This window comes from Chelonoidis abingdonii, chromosome 6, assembly GCF_003597395.2.
Source record: "Chelonoidis abingdonii isolate Lonesome George chromosome 6, CheloAbing_2.0, whole genome shotgun sequence".
In the NCBI taxonomy this organism is placed as follows: Eukaryota; Metazoa; Chordata; order Testudines; family Testudinidae; genus Chelonoidis; species Chelonoidis abingdonii.
This window is the reverse complement of record NC_133774.1, coordinates 67,200,539-67,218,574: the sequence shown is the minus strand read 5'-3', so window position 1 is coordinate 67,218,574 and position 18,036 is coordinate 67,200,539. Positions and strand designations below refer to the sequence as shown.

The 18,036-nt window shown below is 37.2% G+C and overlaps 1 protein-coding gene across 1 annotated transcript in view; it reads left to right on the top strand.

Annotated features, from left to right (window-relative positions):
* The first annotated feature begins 9,609 nt into the window (after positions 1-9,609).
* The window catches only part of LOC116815271 (uncharacterized), a 49,805-nt gene continuing 41,378 nt past the window's right edge, over positions 9,610-18,036 (top strand). Inside the window, exons 1-3 of the mRNA XM_032763479.2 lie at positions 9,610-9,692; positions 10,844-13,393; positions 17,219-17,410. Of these exons, the coding sequence (XP_032619370.1) occupies positions 9,635-9,692; positions 10,844-13,393; positions 17,219-17,410 (2,800 nt within the window). The 5' untranslated portion in view covers positions 9,610-9,634. The remainder of the gene's footprint in view (positions 9,693-10,843; positions 13,394-17,218; positions 17,411-18,036) is intronic.

Below are 18,036 nucleotides of genomic sequence, written 5' to 3'. Positions count from 1 at the left end.
CTGTTTGCCATGGCTTTCTTTGTATTCTGCTGCCTCTTAGTTATTGCTGGAATCTTCATTTTGAATTTTTTTTTAAAAATATCTGCTCCACATATTTAGTAATTTTCTTAAGAATAGTTATTTGCAAATATATGGACCAGCTAACTGAAATTCTGCCACTTCTTGCATGAAATGCTGCACTGCAGCACATTAGGAATGAACACAACTGAAATTTAGCATGGGGAATTAAAGTAGACAGAATATAATTACTCAAATTGGAATTTGACCAAGATTAGACCAATTTTAATGTTTTGTGTCTCATTCAGTAGAGTGCACTTACACCAGCAGAGTATTCCTGAGAACCATGACAGTGCATTGAATACTGTTTAGTGGTTTTGCTTCAATCCCAATAAGGATGCATCCCTATGGCTCAATGTATGAAACGAAAGAAACCTCCTTGGAGTTTGTTTGAAACACTTCATTTTGATACAAAAGCAAACTGAAAAGCATTTGTGATGGAGATGTGAGAGCAGAAGGGCTGTTTCAAAGGACATAAATACTTTTTATTTCTTAATCACTTTTACATTGATTACTATTAATGTTTATCCTGTATAAAATACCTTATTATAAACATAGAAATATAATGCATGCAATATATATATATATAAATATACTGGATGTATAAAAGTAAAAAACAGACAAAACAATAGAACGTAAATATATGAGGAAACACTCAGCAATCAGGATAAACTCACATTAAAAATATAGCATATATGACCTGAGGCTTCAGAAGTGATATTTGTATACAAAAACTAAATATTTAATGTGTACCAGGACCCTTCTCTTAAGCATATTTCTTGTAACTACAATATATTATAGTGAAGATGAAAATTTGTGAAAAATAAAATGTTAGTAGTTTCAATTCGCAAATTTTGGTGAGCTGTACATTTTAACATGGTGAATAACTATCAAAAGTTTCTATATAAGTATCTTAAAAGTTTGAATAGTGACAAAAACATCTCTAATTCTTATCTTTCAATCTGTAAAATATGTGAAGGAAAAAGAAGGTGGATGCTAATAGGCTGATTAAAGGTAGACCATTCCTGATGCAGCATGGAATTAGGTATACTAATCAGATTCTCTGTACTTAAGGGACAGAAATAGAAATCAAAAGAAGTGGAGCAGGACAACACACTGAATAATTCTGCCTCTTATCTTTATTTTTAATGTAACTAATTGTATTGACCCAGACTTTCCAGAAAAGATGGACAGTTGATAAAATATTTACCCAGGTAAGTTGTTTATTGTTTTTCCTATTTTATTTTAGCCACCAATGGTGTCTTTTTCCTTCAGTAATTGGAAAGATACATGTCTATAGTTATACTATTATTGCTGACCTGGACTGAGAGTACAGAAAGGGATAAGTGCAAAGGGAAAAATGTTTTAACTTGTTAGCCTGTTTAGCTCCAGCAAGATCTCAGCTTGTCCTTTATCTTAGAAAACTCCTGAAGCTTCTGTGTTAACACATGGGGAATGTGAACAGCTAAGAAAAATGGCTCATATGACGGTAAATGCGTCTATAAACATCTTTTGTGTTTTAAAATAACTGGCCTAAATGTCCAAAATGGATTGTGTAGCTATATAATCATTGTAACTCATATCCACATCTTCTGTATTTTTATAAAATAGGGAAATTCTATAGTAATTCTACATAATAAGAAAAAAGGATTCAATTTAAGGAATCAATTATATTTGAGTGTGTAGTTTAATATTGTGAATTAAATGTGAATGAAGGTTCGCTAAATAGCATCAGATATTTTGAGTAGATTTTGTTTCCTGGTGTTAAATCTGATATTTTATATATGAGACTTAATTCTAATATACAAATACTTTGCATAGCAGAAGGCATAAAAAGCTAAAGTCTGTCTGCCCAGTTATTTATATTGCCGTCATCTGTAATACTACCTGAGCACTTTTCTGAAGGAAGTATATCTGTATAGGAGCGACGGATGGTGGCTGTGAGGACTGATACAGGTAGAATGGAGAGGTGCAATGCTTAACCAGCAGTGCCTGTTGCACTGCAGAGTTGGTTACTAGTTTACCAACTCAGCAATATCTGATGGTAAGTTAACTAAAACTGGTTATACATTTTCTTGTCAACTCTTTTTTCTCTGCCTATTTAACCTCTTTAGAGGAAGTGTTTCCCCACACCTGTATAAGAAGACAAGCACTCTTATCATTAATCCTAATAAAAACAATGTAATCAAGAAACAGGTGTGTTTTCAACATATCTAGACTGAACTAAAAGTCAATTCAGGCAGGCCTTTTAAATATTAAACACCACTGCCTTCTATCATGATCATCACCCTCGCTCACCTTTGAATTCTATCCCATACAGATATGCCAGAGAGTGACCCCAGAAGTTTACATCAGTGCTGCTCTGTGGGCAGAAGGTGCTGTACAATGTAACTGAGCTGCTCTGGCTTAGGGAATGATAGCCTTAAGGATATTGCAGGAGCTGTGGTGCCACAAGCTACCAGGATGGAGTTTTAACTGTTGTATTTTATCTAAAATTGTTTGGTCTTATTTTTTTTCTTTTTTTTTTACTTAGAATCATAATGTTATTTTGCTGTGTTCAATAGTCACAATAATCTCTGGTAAACAACAACCTGACTCTCATCCAAAGAAAATTGTTACTGACAATGTGCAAGCATTGCACAGTCTTTTTCTGTGGGACTTGTGAATTGTAAGTGTAATCAGGAAAAGACTTAAGATTAACAATATGCATGTTATGGTTGGAGGAAAAATAAAATGGACACTTGCTAAGTGCCTGGTTACAATAGACACCAATGGTTTGGAAGTCAAATAGACAGTAGCTTTCAGTGAGTAACCAACTGAACCAAATAAACCAGACAAGCCTTTACCCATAATATTAGTAACTACACTCGGGAGGCCATAATGTATTTTAGGTCTGTGGCCCATTTTGCAGAACAGCCTCACTGTCACTGAAGCATTTGAGGTGTGCGAAGCCAGAGCTGGCTGACGCTATGAGTGCCCCATTTGTGACTGACTGACCAGGCCACTGTTACAGCAATCATGCTCTCCCTTATTAAAGTTGATGAAGATTTAGCCTACAGCTACTAGTAATTTCACATCCTTCTGCCCTGCCAAAGGATCGCCTGACCTGGCATCTCTCTGGAATCATGCTTTGTTATCAAGGATTATCTGCCAAGCAAAAATGAATATAAAAGTTACTATAAAACACGTGTGCAGTACCACAAATACCCTAGGAGCTTTGACAAACTCATTTTCATCAAAAGGAGCTACTCCTCTCCCATTTAAGCCATTAGGAGTCTTTCCATTGACTTCACTGGGAGCAGGATAGTGCCAAGAGATCTGAGATGAAAATGGCAAAAGACAGAAAAAAAAGAAATGCAGCGAAATATGTATTAAACTGACAGAACTTTTACAAAAAAAAATTGATTCAATATAATGGAGGATGTAAGGCAAGGAACGTAACATAACCTTTTTTTTTTTTTTAATTAAGCTAAGTGCAGAAGCCCTTTAAGTCAGTTACAAGGCATATATACAGTAATGGTACTATGAACATCTGTCATTCTTCTGAACTAATATTGGTCACTGGAAAATGTTAGAAGTCCCATCCCAGAACCTTCAATGTACAGAACTCCCATTAAAGTCAACAGGAGCTCTGTTTATGGAGTGTTTGAAGGCTTAGGGGGAGAGGGGGAGGTATCTTTATTGATTTCATTCTTTAATACAACGAAGGGAGATGTATATTTTCAAATTTATGCAAAGGCTAAGTCTTGTGATTCAGGGCTAAAATGGATCTCCACACCTTGCCATGGGCAAGATATGGTGCCCTTGTTATGTATGATTTCTTAATCATTTTTTCCCCACAAAGTTTCAAAATAATTTAAGAAAAAGTCAGCTTGGCTTAGTAGTAAAGGGAACTCAGAGCATATATTTAGCTTTCACAACAGAAAATGTCAGAAGTGGCTTGGTCAGAGATGATGAACAATTGAAAGCTGAAGCTATGTCTTTTTCCTTTCTTAAAAGGAAAGGGGAAAAAAAGTCTTCCCTTTCCTGTCACCGCCCCCTAGTGACAGCCCAAGTATAATTTTAAATATAATGTTGCCTATATTTAAACTACTTCTAATTCTCAGTTAAAATAAAGTCCTCTTTGTAACATTGAAATAACTTCTACTTTCAGCTCATAATACTATGAAGGGATTTGGCTCTGTGTGAAGGACTACATGAAAGCTACCATCAATTTGGCACGACCAGCTTCCAAGCTGCCAATCTAAATCTGTTTCACACTATCAGTCTGATATTAGATTATTCCATTTTCATTTTGTTACAGTATTAGCCATGCTAAGTTCAAGTAATTTGTTTGGGGGACCTCTGGACAAACCCTATGTGCTACATAAGTGATGTTATTAATTCTGTAGGTAGTACTCTTTCCTGCAATTCAGTATGGTGTTGAGAGGTACTGTGCAGGCGGAGGTACCTTGTTTTGGGTGAGATGGAAAACCAAGACCCAAATATCTTTGGCTATTAAAAATCCCATGGGATATTTCATATGGCTAGAAATGTTAATCATGGTGTGTTGGCCTGACCTCAGTCTGAGAATAATTCCCATACCTACACTTTCATTTGGATATGCTATTCTTGTTTATTGCCTGTTCTGAACCAGCACGTAGTGTTGTTGGATGCTTCAGATTTTTGAAGAGTTCTGTCTAAGTGGAGGCTGTATTTCTGTGAGCAAATTATTTTCATGTTTTGTGAAATGTTTTAGGATCTTGTTGAACAAAGGTCTCACCCATATGCCTTGCCTCCCATTTCTTTTGTGGTGATTTTATAGTACCAGTGAGTGTTCCAGGTAGTCCACTGAAGATATTTTAAAGAAAGCCAGGTCTCTTCTCTTCTCCGGCGAGCATACAATATAAGTGGGAATAAAGTGTAGAGCAGTAGAGGCAAGGGATAAGAAAAAAAATTACTTAATTAAGGCCTACATGTCTTGGCAGCACGTGTTTTTTCTTGGGTGTGTGAGTTTGTGCATTTAACATAAAAAAAAAATTCTTTTTGCAGGCCATCCTGCAGAAATGGGTATTTAGGAGTGATTTAAATGAGCTGACAGTGATAGTTTGGTGAACAGATAGATGTTGGAAGAGCATTCCTAGAATAAGAGGCAGTGTGGAATTAGGCATATGAAAAAATATGAAAGGTATCAAGGATATGAATCTCTCTGCCTACATAACTTGATGGAATGATTGGCCTCTAATTAGAGTTATCTTCAAGTTATCAGTGTTAGTAGTAGAGTACGATCAATGTACCTGGCACTTTACAAGATGAAGGACAAGATCTGCTCTTTAACACAAAAAATTTAAATTTGAATACAGACAAGATGCAACAGAACAAAAATGGGTGTAGAGATCCACTGATTTTGGGTGGGGAAAGCAACATAGGAAGTATTCAGGAGCAATGTGAGTTTTAAGAATGGCTTCGAAGGAGCAAGGAGAGAGAGAGAGGATACTTGGGAAACAAGCAGTGACCGACTGTTCCAAACGTAGTTGGTAACATGATACAAGGAGCAAACACAAGTTGGAAAAGGAGATGAACACAACAGTAAGGAGAGAGAGGATATTGAGAAGCTTAGGGAGTGAGAGAAGTAATGTAAGGCAATGAGAAAGAGAAGTAGATAGGGATACGTTTATGTAGGTCCTCGAATGTGAAGACAAGGATGTTGAATTTGAAGACAAGAAATGATTTAGGGCCTTGTAAGAGATTCCTATGGTAGAGGAAGGAAGGATGAGAGGAAGGTGATTTTAGCAATGACATTTTGGGTAGCTGGGAGAGTTGACTAGTGTGCAGTCACCAGCATTATATGTTTCTGGAATATGAAACATTTTAGCTAAAGATTGATTAGGACTGTTCAATGTAACATTGTCATGTGTATTATGGCTACAGCTAGGCCATCTAAAACATAACTATAATTAATTACAAAAAAGAATGAACACTACTTGGAAGCTAATTTTTATCCTGAAAGAATGTTAAACATTTTACAAAGGTATTTTTCTTCATTGCTATAAAAAAATTAATACTGATTCATTGTTTCTTCTCTGGTTACTTATTATTACACTATACTTTGTTCCTCCATATTTTTCTTTAATTTCCTCTATCTTTTTTCCTTTTAAGCCAATGACCATTATTGTAATGTCACCTCACTACGTTTTTAATATTTATTGCTATCTTGAAGAAGTTCATGTTTTTAAAACGTAAATAGATTTAATTATGTTCCACAGCCTAAAATTTAAATTCCTACCACCAGTTAAACAAGAAAAAATATTTTTACAGCAATTCATACCTAACAAAGAACAGTGGGATCTCAAAAATATATGTTATTAAGACTGTTTCTTTGGTCTAAGAGAGTTAATACCAAGGCTTGTAAGAAGTAATGAAATACATTGCCCCTTATTATGGAACAGGAACTAGAATGGTATTCACAACAAAGATATGGACAGAAGCTTTAATTAGCTTTATGGTTGTGGATAATCTTTCACTCATGTCTGTTAGTTAAGGAGATATAAATACTAGTCATTTATTCTGAGCCAGCCAGAGTGCTGCTGCTTATATCAAGAATAATCTTAGCACGTAGAGTTCTATGCCAGTACATCTCAGGCTCAATCCTGCAATCTGCTGAGCACCCTTAACTCCCATTTGAGCTGATGAAAGTTGTCAATGCTCAGTGTCTCAAAGGAAGTTCACAGCAATGTTCAGAATTGAGTCCTAGTTAAGGGTCTTATCTTGCAATCCTTATCCCTTCAAGTAATCTTTACTGCAATCAATGAGACTGCTCATGTGACTAAGGATTACAGGTGATAAGACTGTTCATTCTCATCAAATTTACAAATCTAAGATGTGGAACCAACAAAAAATAAGTAGGTACACTGGTACAGTGAAAGGAAAAAATAACATGTGAGAAGAAGCACAGTGAAAAAGCTGTGAAGGAAAAGACACCCAATAGTCACCTTTGCCTATTCTCTTACCTGAAGCAATGAATCTGGGGGTGGGGGGAGAAGCATAAATAATATCAGGAGAAGTAGTAGAAATAGCAACATTATTGTGGATCATGTATGTGCTTTTTAGGATTTACTTGCCAATTGTTTTCTGACCCCCAGGGATCGAACAGAGACAGAGTCCACAACTTTAATAAATAACAATTCACAAATGTAAAATGATAAATAAGCAAAGTCTTTAGCACAATGGGGTAGCTGTAACCAATCATCCTGATTACGTCACACAATGATTTAGCTTCCCTGTCAGGGAAAGAAGCCATCAAGACAATTTTAACCATCTGGGCCACCCAGAGCAGGACCCAAGCCTTAAATCACAAGCCAAAATCTCTAGCTTCATCATGAAGGAATTAGAGTTGCCATTAGGCCAAGCCATGGCAATCTCTACTGGTTGATACCGCTATTGCATGATGAAGCTTGAAAAATAGCTCAGAATAGAGTCCCTGTTTAGTGCACTATCCACTTGGCCACACTTCCTCCCTAGTAGTGATATTTGTTGAATTAAGCTTATACACCCAGAGCATAATACACCCAGACAGTGACACTTCCTGTAGGGAAAGATTTAGAAAAGTCTTCCCCCAAAAAACCCTGAAAGGACCTCGCAAATGAAACTTCTACATTGTAATGGAGCTGCACCCCGATGAATTGTGAGCAGCACTCTTTTTTGTTTGACACGCCAAACTAGCCTTAACTTGAAATCTAATCTTTCATTTAGCAAGTTTTACATCAGGAGAGGAGGTATTTCTATATATGTGCGCATAACTCGTATTCAACCTTTTGTTTTGTTTGAACTACAGAGCATCATATCCTTGTCTGGTAAAATGTTCATTAAAAAAAAAAAGAGGACTCTTTAAATAGCACATCAGACAAATGATATGGCTGAAATGCCCCATCAGAAAGCAATATATTCACTGCACAACTGCTTTCTAAAACTTAACTTGCATCATAAAATATTGTATTCCAGTGCTAATGTCAATACTTGCCCTAACAACCTCAAGTTTTTAACCAATATGTTTTCTAAGCCTTCCTACAAACCTCATCACTAAACAGTGGCTACCAGGCAGTATAAGCACCAACAACCACACTGGCAATTTACAAGGCCATACTTAAATCACATAGGATTTTAAATGTTGATAAATGCATTTATTGTTTGTTTATAGGGCACTCTTGATGTGCACAGCACTTTACAAAACACAGACAAAGTATGCTTTGAAGGCTGCAGGAGATGTTTCTATGGGAAGATGGGTACTGCTTCTCACAAGGGTTTTTAATTTGTTGGTGACTCAGTTGTGTGCTGTCTTATGTGACTAGACAAGGTGATCAGAGAGACAAGGTGGGTGAGGTAATATCTTTTATTAGACCAACTTCTGTTAGGGCTTGGCTACACTCGAAACTCCAAAGCGCTTCTGCAGGAGCGCTGCCGTGGCAGCGCTTCGAAGTACGAATGTGGTAGCAGCGCCAGCGCTGTGAGAGAGCTCTCCCAGTGCTGCATGTACTCCACCTCCCCGAGGGGATTAATTTACAGCATTGGGAGCCACGCTGGTCTGGGAAAAGTAGGGCTTCACAGCACAATGCAAGGTGTAGTTAGCACATATTTTAAAGGGTCATTCAAGGTAAAGTGGCTTGTTAACACCTCTGCAGTTATAGAACTAAAAGGGGATTACAGATTGTTTTAATAAGCCATAAATCCAGTGTGTCTGTTCAGTTTATGATTTTTTTAGTGTCTAGCAGAGCTCACAGGCTCGTCTTTTGAAAGTGTTGTGCAAGTTTCCTTTGAAGATGAGGATTAATGGGTCATATATGGAATGATCGCTTTGTGAAAAGTGTTCACCCACTGGTGATAGGATGTTTTTTTCTTTTATCATTTTCCTGTGTGAGTCCAAAAAGGGTTATAACTACACTGCATACGCACACGGTGATATAAGTTGTTCTCTTGTTCCCTTGCGTGGACTACCCACATTGTGGGTAGCAGCCTTTGTGGGAGAGCAGCCTCCTGTCTGGTCACCCTATTAGGGCAAGGAGTGGATGGAGCTTTGGCTCAGCCCTCCCACCTCCACTGCACCCCCAGCACTGATGAGGAAGTAAGCTGCATCAGGTATGAGGCTGTTGGGAGTTATTTCCACCACACATCCTAAAACAAGGAAGGAACCAGGTATCAGATTGTGACTTTGCCTCTGAAAATCCAACTAGGCCCTATCTGCATCCTTAGCATCTAATAGGGTGACCAGACAGCAAGTGTGAAAAATAGAGATGGGGTGGGGGATAATAAGAGCCTATATAAGAAAAAGACCCTAAAATTGGGACATCTGGTCACCCTAGTATCTAAATAGATTTGAAAATCTGGCCCTGAATGACCAAGTGAAACAGCTAGATGCTCAAGCTCCTGTTTCCAATTCAGAATTCCAGTCAGTGGACTTATGGACTCAGGAAGAGAAGCCAAGTTAGAGAACAGAAAGCAACCTTGCAGTTGAATAGGGAATAATTTTAATGATTCAGTGGTTTTTATTTTTATTTTTTCCCACCAAGGAGAGTAAAACTCTGGATGTCCTCAGGTTTCAGAAATGAGCAGAAAAAGAAGAAAAAGCTGCAAGGGCCGAAAAAGCTCAGATGTCAAAGAATGTAAGTTCATGAAATGGTTAGTTTGAATGTATAGCACAAGCGTCTCAGCTGGTCATTTTCCAGACATTTTCTAGAAATACTTGAGTTATAGCAACATAATTAAAACAAGATTAAAGACAGAATATCAGTACATCTCAGTTCCCTAAAACTATTTCCTGCCTGGGCTATTAGTTTTCTGCTTATGCCAAGACATCCATATTAAATAATTATAAACAGAGGTGATTGCTTCCTGAGACTTGATTTCTTGTTGTGTTGCTAACCTGTCTCTTTCTGGGAATGTACAGGCATAAGTGGTGGTGTTTAAATATCCCAAATTTATTTCAGACTTATTGTGTGTAGAAATTATAGTATGGACAAAAATGAGAACAATATATTTCTGAAAATTAATGAAGTATAATAGCTGAACTAATCCTGGTTAAGTAGATGTTACTATAATCTATTGTCCTTGCTATTTAAAATCTATTAGAAAAGGGCTCAAACAAGACAGATTTTCATGTAATTTACACATTAAATCTTGCACAGTACAACTTGCACAGTACAACTCCCATTGGGAAACAATATTATCTAATAGTTAGAACATTATAATGCCTGGTACTTTGCTACTGACTTGCTTGACTAAATTAATTAATCTCCTTGTTTGCTCATCTGTAAAAGGATTATAATAAGTACAACTCTCATGTAATGTACCCAGAATTGCAACCATGCAATAGGATATTGATTGTTCCAGTGTGTGCTGAGAAGAGGAACAAATATCCCAGGGGGAGAGAGAAAGAAAAGTAGATCTTTCTAAATAAGCATGTTATAGCATAGTACATTTGTACTGTGTAAAATCTCATGTTTGAGCATTTTAAAGACAAAATTGTATGGTTCTTACTAATTTCATGTGGGTAGGCTGATTCTTAGTGTGAGATACACTGTTTACTTGGCTTTATATTATAAAACAATTAACAGTTAAATAAAATGTGTAGTCAATCGATACTAAGAAGAAGAAATATAGGTCAGTTCTTATAGTGTATACAGTATTTCTAAAGTATAGTCTGTCAGTGACATAAACATTAAATATGAAAAACACTGTAAGGCCTTATAATGCATTTCAAGATGCTGCTTACATAAACCACTGCAAAAGCCTTTCTTCCTTTTTTCCAATTTAGATGAACATTTGCCAGCCATTTGTAAATGCCAGCAAAATGTAAAAGGCCTTAAAAATAAAGCAGATGAGGACCTAGTGGACATGGAGAGGTCCGAAGAAAACAGGAAAGATCACTCTTGTACACCAATGGCTGGGCAACAGAATAACTCAGGTGCATGTGAAGATAAAGAACAAGAAAATACAGATGACAGTGAAAAAGAAGGAGGGAAGGAAAAAGATTGCCCTCCACCAGCATTCTCTCATCAGCAGGAAGAGGTCCTAGCAGTGGTAACCTTCAGTGAATCAGAAGCCTTATCAACAGGAAAAATTACACTGAAGCACAACTCAAGCTCTGCAGCGCCCTTTGATTTGGCTAGTGAAGTAATTACTGCAGAATTAAAATGTAGTGATTTTAATATGAATGTAGAAATTAAGACGGGCTTATTTGATTCTGGAACAAGCCTTGTAATTGAGAAAAGGAAATGTCCAAAGAACAGAAAGTGGTATCGTGACAAGAAATATCAGAAAAGCCACTACTCTAAGTGCCATAAGTGTCAGGATCCATCAACTGACCATTCTATAGATGACAATGAGAATTACAAGGCATCTTCTAAACACAAAATACAAATTGCCAGCAACAAGAACACCTCATTGAAAGTAAGCATTGTAGGAAAGGAAATTAAAGTGAAATACAACAATAGAAAGCAGGATCCAATAATTCATATAGAACCAGGGGAACACACACAGTCACGTGGCAAAACTTGCAGCAGGAAATATGGAAACATTTATTCCAATGATACAGACTATTCTGTAACAGAGATATCTTGCAGCACTGATTATGAGTCAGATTTTAGCCTTCACGAAAAGGAAGAGTCGTTTACAAACTATACATGTCCAGACTGGTATCTACTTCTTCCTCCACCTGAAGAGTTTGCTGACAGCAAAGAAATATGTTTAGATACCACTACAGAGGTTGCATCCTTACTCCCAGTTAGTAATAGAAAAGAGCCTGACACCTTGACTGCAGTCTTACCAGCTTGGGAGGAAGGAAATCATATCTGTAAACAGAAGGAACCTGGGACTGAAGATCTTGCCAGTGAAAAGGAAGATTTCTGTAAAGACAAGATAATTTTCTCAGAATTTACTTATAATGGGGGTTGTCATTTAGATACTAATGGTTCAAGTGAAAAAAGCTTTGGTAAGGAACCTATTGATGAGACCAGTGAAGCAGGGCAAATAAGAAACAACAGTCTTGTTGACATAAGGAATACTATGTTAGCATCACACCTGGAGACAAAAGCAGTTAGAAGAAAGTCTTTTCCAGATGCCACCATTGATGTATTGTCACCAGTTGACCACAGAAGGGATTCTGGCTTTTATTCATTGCCATCTTTATCCTTAAAAGTACTGCCCAAGCAGGCCAAAGCAGTAGATGGTTACAGCAAGAATACTCAGATTCATACCAGCTGTACAGAACTTTATAAGTGTTCCAGCTTCACATCATTCAGCAGTCTGGGAGCTCTCAAATCTTATCAATATGCCTTCACCTCCTACAATCATGACATGACCATTTACCATTCTGAGCCAGAAGGAAGTATAGATGATGCTTTCTTCTTGACTCACTATGAAGACTATATAGGGGACTGTAAAGAAATAGAAGAGACATTAGTGGAAACATTTCATTCCAGCATCAATTCAAGTGTAGAACAGAAACTGGAGCATAGATACTCAGAGCCTCTGCAGAACCTTGCTCTATGTGATGAACACACTGAGTTTACAGAAAGTGGTTTTGATGAGGAGACACTAGAGAGTGATCATCACTTTGCTGTACAAGGCCATGTTGAAGTACAGAATAAAGCCCTGATATTTCAAGTCCCTTCTCCTTCCAGAAGTCCTTCAAATGACCATGTTAGTGACAAAAGCATGGCTAATACAGTAGCCATAGACTGTGTCCAAAGCCAACATTCAACTTTACAGCCAAGGAAGAATGTTCATCCAGCTACTACAGAGCCTGGGGTGACAATAAAGAAACGGAAAGGATCAGTGATGACTGTAATAACTGGAGAGCGAGAACGAAGGCTTATCATTCAAGGCAACAGTAAGGGGACAGCTGATTCCTGTGGCTCTGGGATAAAAAATGAGCCTAAGCTACCCTGCAACATACGAGAAAAATCATTTATGTCCCCTTTGTTGGATGCTGAGGAGTCAGATATAGATAATGAATTACAGAGTTTTTCTGAGATTCGAGACATATCCGGGAATATTCCTGATGAAGCCAATTTCCGTGATGATCCCACACATATTACTTCAATGTCCAGCTCCTCAATGCATCCTGAAGATAAGCAAGTTTTCACTGAGGGTACATTTACCAAAGAAACAAAAGAAAACCTTTGCAGTGAACAAGAGATAACAAGCCAATTATCTGATCATTTAAGAACAGAGCCTGTAGCATGTCAGATAGAGCAATTAGTTAAATCCAGCTCTGAAGAAATGGAGGAAAAATGTGAGACAAAGGATTGCTGCCAGAACACAGACACACCAATGTCACCAAGAAAGCAGATTAGTCAAAAAGGTAGGCATTCCAGAATTCTCTGCATAATTAATACTTTTGCATATGCTGCATATGCTAAGCCCTTTGTGTTTTGGTGACTGATAGCTTGGAAAAAACAGAGGTGAATTATTAATATACAAGGATCATCCTGCTTCTTAATCCCATTCTGTCATCTCCCTGGTGGTATGTTTAGTTATTTGATTGTACTCTGTTCACTACTCCCTTTTCTGTAGAATCAGGTAGGCCAGTAGTTTATTAAAAAAAAGACCCCTTTATAACAGCTTTGCTACACAGAGTTTGACATATCCTAACAAAACAGTGTACCAATGTGATCCTCCTAGTGAGTAAAGCAAATACCAGAGCAGGATTAATATAGGTGCCATGAGACATGTCCTCAGAGCTCTGTACTGTATTTAGAAACCATGTAAGTATGTTTAAGAATGCATGTGGTCTAGTGACCTCAGCAAAAGACTGAAAGCCAGGCACATCCTGGTTCTAATCTTGGCTGAGCCTTCAGCACATTAGATGACCTTAATCAAATCATTTGACTTCCCTTCTGCCTCTCTCTACCTAACTGAGAAAATGGGGTACAGAGAAATATTTTTTTAAACAAGATGCTGCATCTGTTCTGAAATTTCCTATTTATCTTCCTTTCTACCATCCATACATCCCATAAGAATACCTAGGTAACAATTAAACAATTTAAACATAGCAATGTAAAAGTGAGTTGTCTAGTTCCTTTCCTTAACAGTTTTGAGTTGTTACCAACTATATATAGAGCATCCTTAGGAAATTCAGCTGACATTTATTTTTGTTTAATTTTATAACTTCCAATGTGGTTACCATGGTCTCTCCTTAATTCTGTTTTAAATTTTTCTAGATATATATAACGTTACACACTTAAAATTAGATTTTCAAATGCTCAGCATTGGTCTAATTCTGTGCCCATTGAGAGTTTTACCATTAACTTCAATGGGAGCAGAGTTAGATCAGTGCAATGCACTGTTGAAAATAGTGCCCTATATAAAATTAACATTCCATTACAGACCAAAACAAGGGAGGGGGCCAAGCGATTGTTTGGTGACAAGGGTAAATCAGGGAGCTTGACTTTTCATAGGCTTATGTGTTCCAGCATGTCTTCCACCACCCTCCAACCCAGTCTCCCAACTTTGCAGGATACAATGTAATGTTCTATATGCTGACACAACTTTGCCCTCCCTTGAATTTGTTTGAAATAATGCCCCAGAAACACAGGCAAAATTGCCTCAGGGCCACACATTCGATTGTTAGAAGTCCTTTTGAATGGCCTGAAAAGCGTGACCTTTTCTTTCTTCTCTGAATCCAAAATAATTCTTAAGATCCTGATTCTACCACATACGTTTGCGAGGAATAGTATGCTAATCTGCAAGTGCTCCCATTGATTTTACTGTGGAGTAAGATACTATATAGCATAAATAATGGTCACAGAATCAGGCACTTAATCATGTTAGGATATGGCAACATCCTGCTCCATCCGGCAGCTGGCTAAGTGCAGCCATTTCATTGAACAGTCTGCAGATAGAGAGGCAGTATGTCGCCTGCCATACCCACAACAGAATGGTACTTGAAAGGGACACATATGGCAGTTTCAATTAAAAAAATTAGAAAAGAGGGAGGAGAAAAAAAAGTCCAGGCCATATAAAATTCCAGTAATATGTTTCCTCTAGTTTTATTAACTTTTCCTGGTAGCAGCAGGATTTTATTTATAGATCACCATTGAAACAAAGCAGCAGTTCCCATGTTTCCTGGCAAAACTTTGAATAGGTGAATTACTATATTTGTCCTTAAACCCATGGTGGCCTTCCAAAGTTAAAAAAAAAAAAAAAAAGAAACAGCCCCCCAACACCGTAATCTAGTGCTGTTGTACCTCCATGACATAGAAAAGATACCACCATCTAATGTTGTAATAAGCACTAATGAAGAGTAGCATGTGCAACAATGGCTAGGTAGAACAAGGTCTGGTTATGGGGAAATATCCTTGTTTGTTTGTTTAATATTAATATTTAATCTTTCGGCTTCCATTCTGTACATGAAAACCAAGTTGTATCAATTTTTATAACATAAATAATAAAGCTGCTTGTGAATGTTCCATTAGAAAAAATTTCAATGGAAATTATGGTTTCTGCAAAATCAAAATTTTCTGTAGGAAAATGACATTTTGTGCCTCCCAACCTTCTCCTCCAAAAAAATAAAAAAATTCCGTTGGAAAAATTGAAAGAAAATATTTAGTTTCAGATCAGATTATTCAAATCAAAAAATTTTTGTTTTGTCAAACTATATCAACACATTTCATTTTGGGTCAATTTAACATTAATCTGTGTCTGCCTGCCTCAACTGCCATGGTAACTCATACCCCTATTCTCCTTCTGGGGTGGGATCTCAGGTTGGAGATCATATGACGCAATGTAATCTTCCCTCTGAATGAGCTGCAACAATGTATCATGGGATATCAGTGATTTCAATTCATCATGGAACATATAGTCTGGCCAGGGAGACCAACTCAGAGAAGAGAATAGGGGTGTGAAGCACATAAAGTATAGCTGACATGACATACCACAATGGCTCAGGCAGACATAGTTTAATATTGAATCGATCCAACACTAAACATTTTGATTTGGTTCAACAAACCAAACCAGTTCAGTTCAGGAATATCAAATCATCCCATTTCAATTTAAAATGTTGAAATGAAATGATAGCTCTAACAAATATTTCTAGCGTCAGCGTTCCAGATAATATGTTATCTTTAAAGTATGCCACACAGAAAAAAGCTTTCTTAATTCGAATAGTTGTTTTCAAAATGTAATTGAAACTAAATTATCATTTTAAGGATATAAAATGTATGGAGGAAAAGTTTTTTCAAACATTAAATTATATCAAAAATATTCCCATCATTTGCCACTAAACAAGCTACCCTAGTAGAATTTAGTTTCCTGCCACTCAGCAGAATGTCTGTCTGGAATAGAGGCACAGTGGCATAAACCTTGATCATTCAGGGATTTAGAAGCGTGTAAAGAGGCTGTTGGGACAATGATACTTGGAAGAGGCACTCATTCAGCTCATCTCCAGTGGAGTTACAGCTAGATCAAGTCTCCCCAGTGCTACCCTCTCCTGGGTAATCCTACCTGCCCTCTCTGCTCAGGCATCTTTGTCCTCCCAGGTGTAAATGGATGCAGCTAGCACCCTTGCACTTATGGAAATGAATCTACCCAGGGTCTTTATTTCTAGATTTGTTTTTAATGTCTGAGATAGCAATAAAGTAGTACTACTACATTTATAATTTGCTTAGAAATAAATTAATTTGGAAGTATTTTAATGTCAGTTTTGTATCATCTTCCTAAATGCTTTTCCTCCTAGTTATATTTTTAAGGCCAAATTTTTAAATAAGGGCACCTGAGACGTGCTTTACACATACACATAAATGCAGAGATCTCTTTGCACGTGCAATTAACATGCTTGTATTTGCAAATTGAGGGATTATCCAGGCAGATGGCTATGTAGGTATTTAACTAGCTATCTGCATGCACAATCTGCTTTTACAAGCATGACAATTACGCACACACGTTTTTTTTCATATACACCTTGGATATCTTTTTTTAAATGTGGCCCATGACTATTTAAAATCCTATTTGCTATTTTTATTTTATGTCTCTCATATATTTGCAAATAGAGTATTGTTATATACATTATTTCATCATTTATAATGAGGAAAAGCTCAGTTTTTAAAAGGTATAATTGACGGAACATTTTGTAGAAGAACTGTCATATCTCACATATCTAGCTTTCAGATAAAATCTGATCTTAATTTAGATTTGAAGTCAGAAGTGAATAAGACCATAGAGCTACCCGGTGAACCAGTGCTAAAAGATACAAGAGCCAGTGACAGCTCCCAGGAAGAAGCAATTGACCGATGGGCCAGGCAACGGAAGCAATTCAAAGACAGTAAAAAGTGCAGTTCAACTGGAGGGAGCTCCATAAACAGCACTATCACTGAGATATCAAGTAAGTACATAATGGTCTTGCAATTGTACCTCTTCTCTTATATGACTGACACTGCCATCAGAACTGTCAGCCAAGGAGATTTCATCTTCAGATTGCACAGCCCATGTACCCCATGAGAGGTTCTGTTGTTCACTGCTGAAGAATACACTGCTGAGTGTATTGATACTGTCCTCAAAATTGAATTTTTCATTCATTTTGGATGTCTGTCTAATCCTTGGGTACACACTGTAAACCAGAAATAACTTCCTGATCCTGAGGCTTTTCTCTAGTTCTGTTTTGACTAGGATTATGACTGAGGTTACAAACATAAATCATATTAATAGACACAAGAAGTATGCCTTCCCAAACTTCTTGTGATTCCATCTGATTCAAATGAGCTATGTTTCCTTCTTCCCCTTCATATGAGGTAGGCGCCTCTGTCATTCCTCTGAATGACAGTGGAACAAAAAGCCTGTTTAAGGGCCAGATTTTTCCACCCTTTCTCACATTGAGTTGAAGTGTAAGTAGTCTTATTAAAAAGTCAGTGGGGCTTGCTCCACAAGGGGCATGGTAGTAGAGCTGGTCCTAAATGTATAACGTAGAATTCTTGCTCTTGTCCTCTTCCCATCACTATAATCCTTATATTC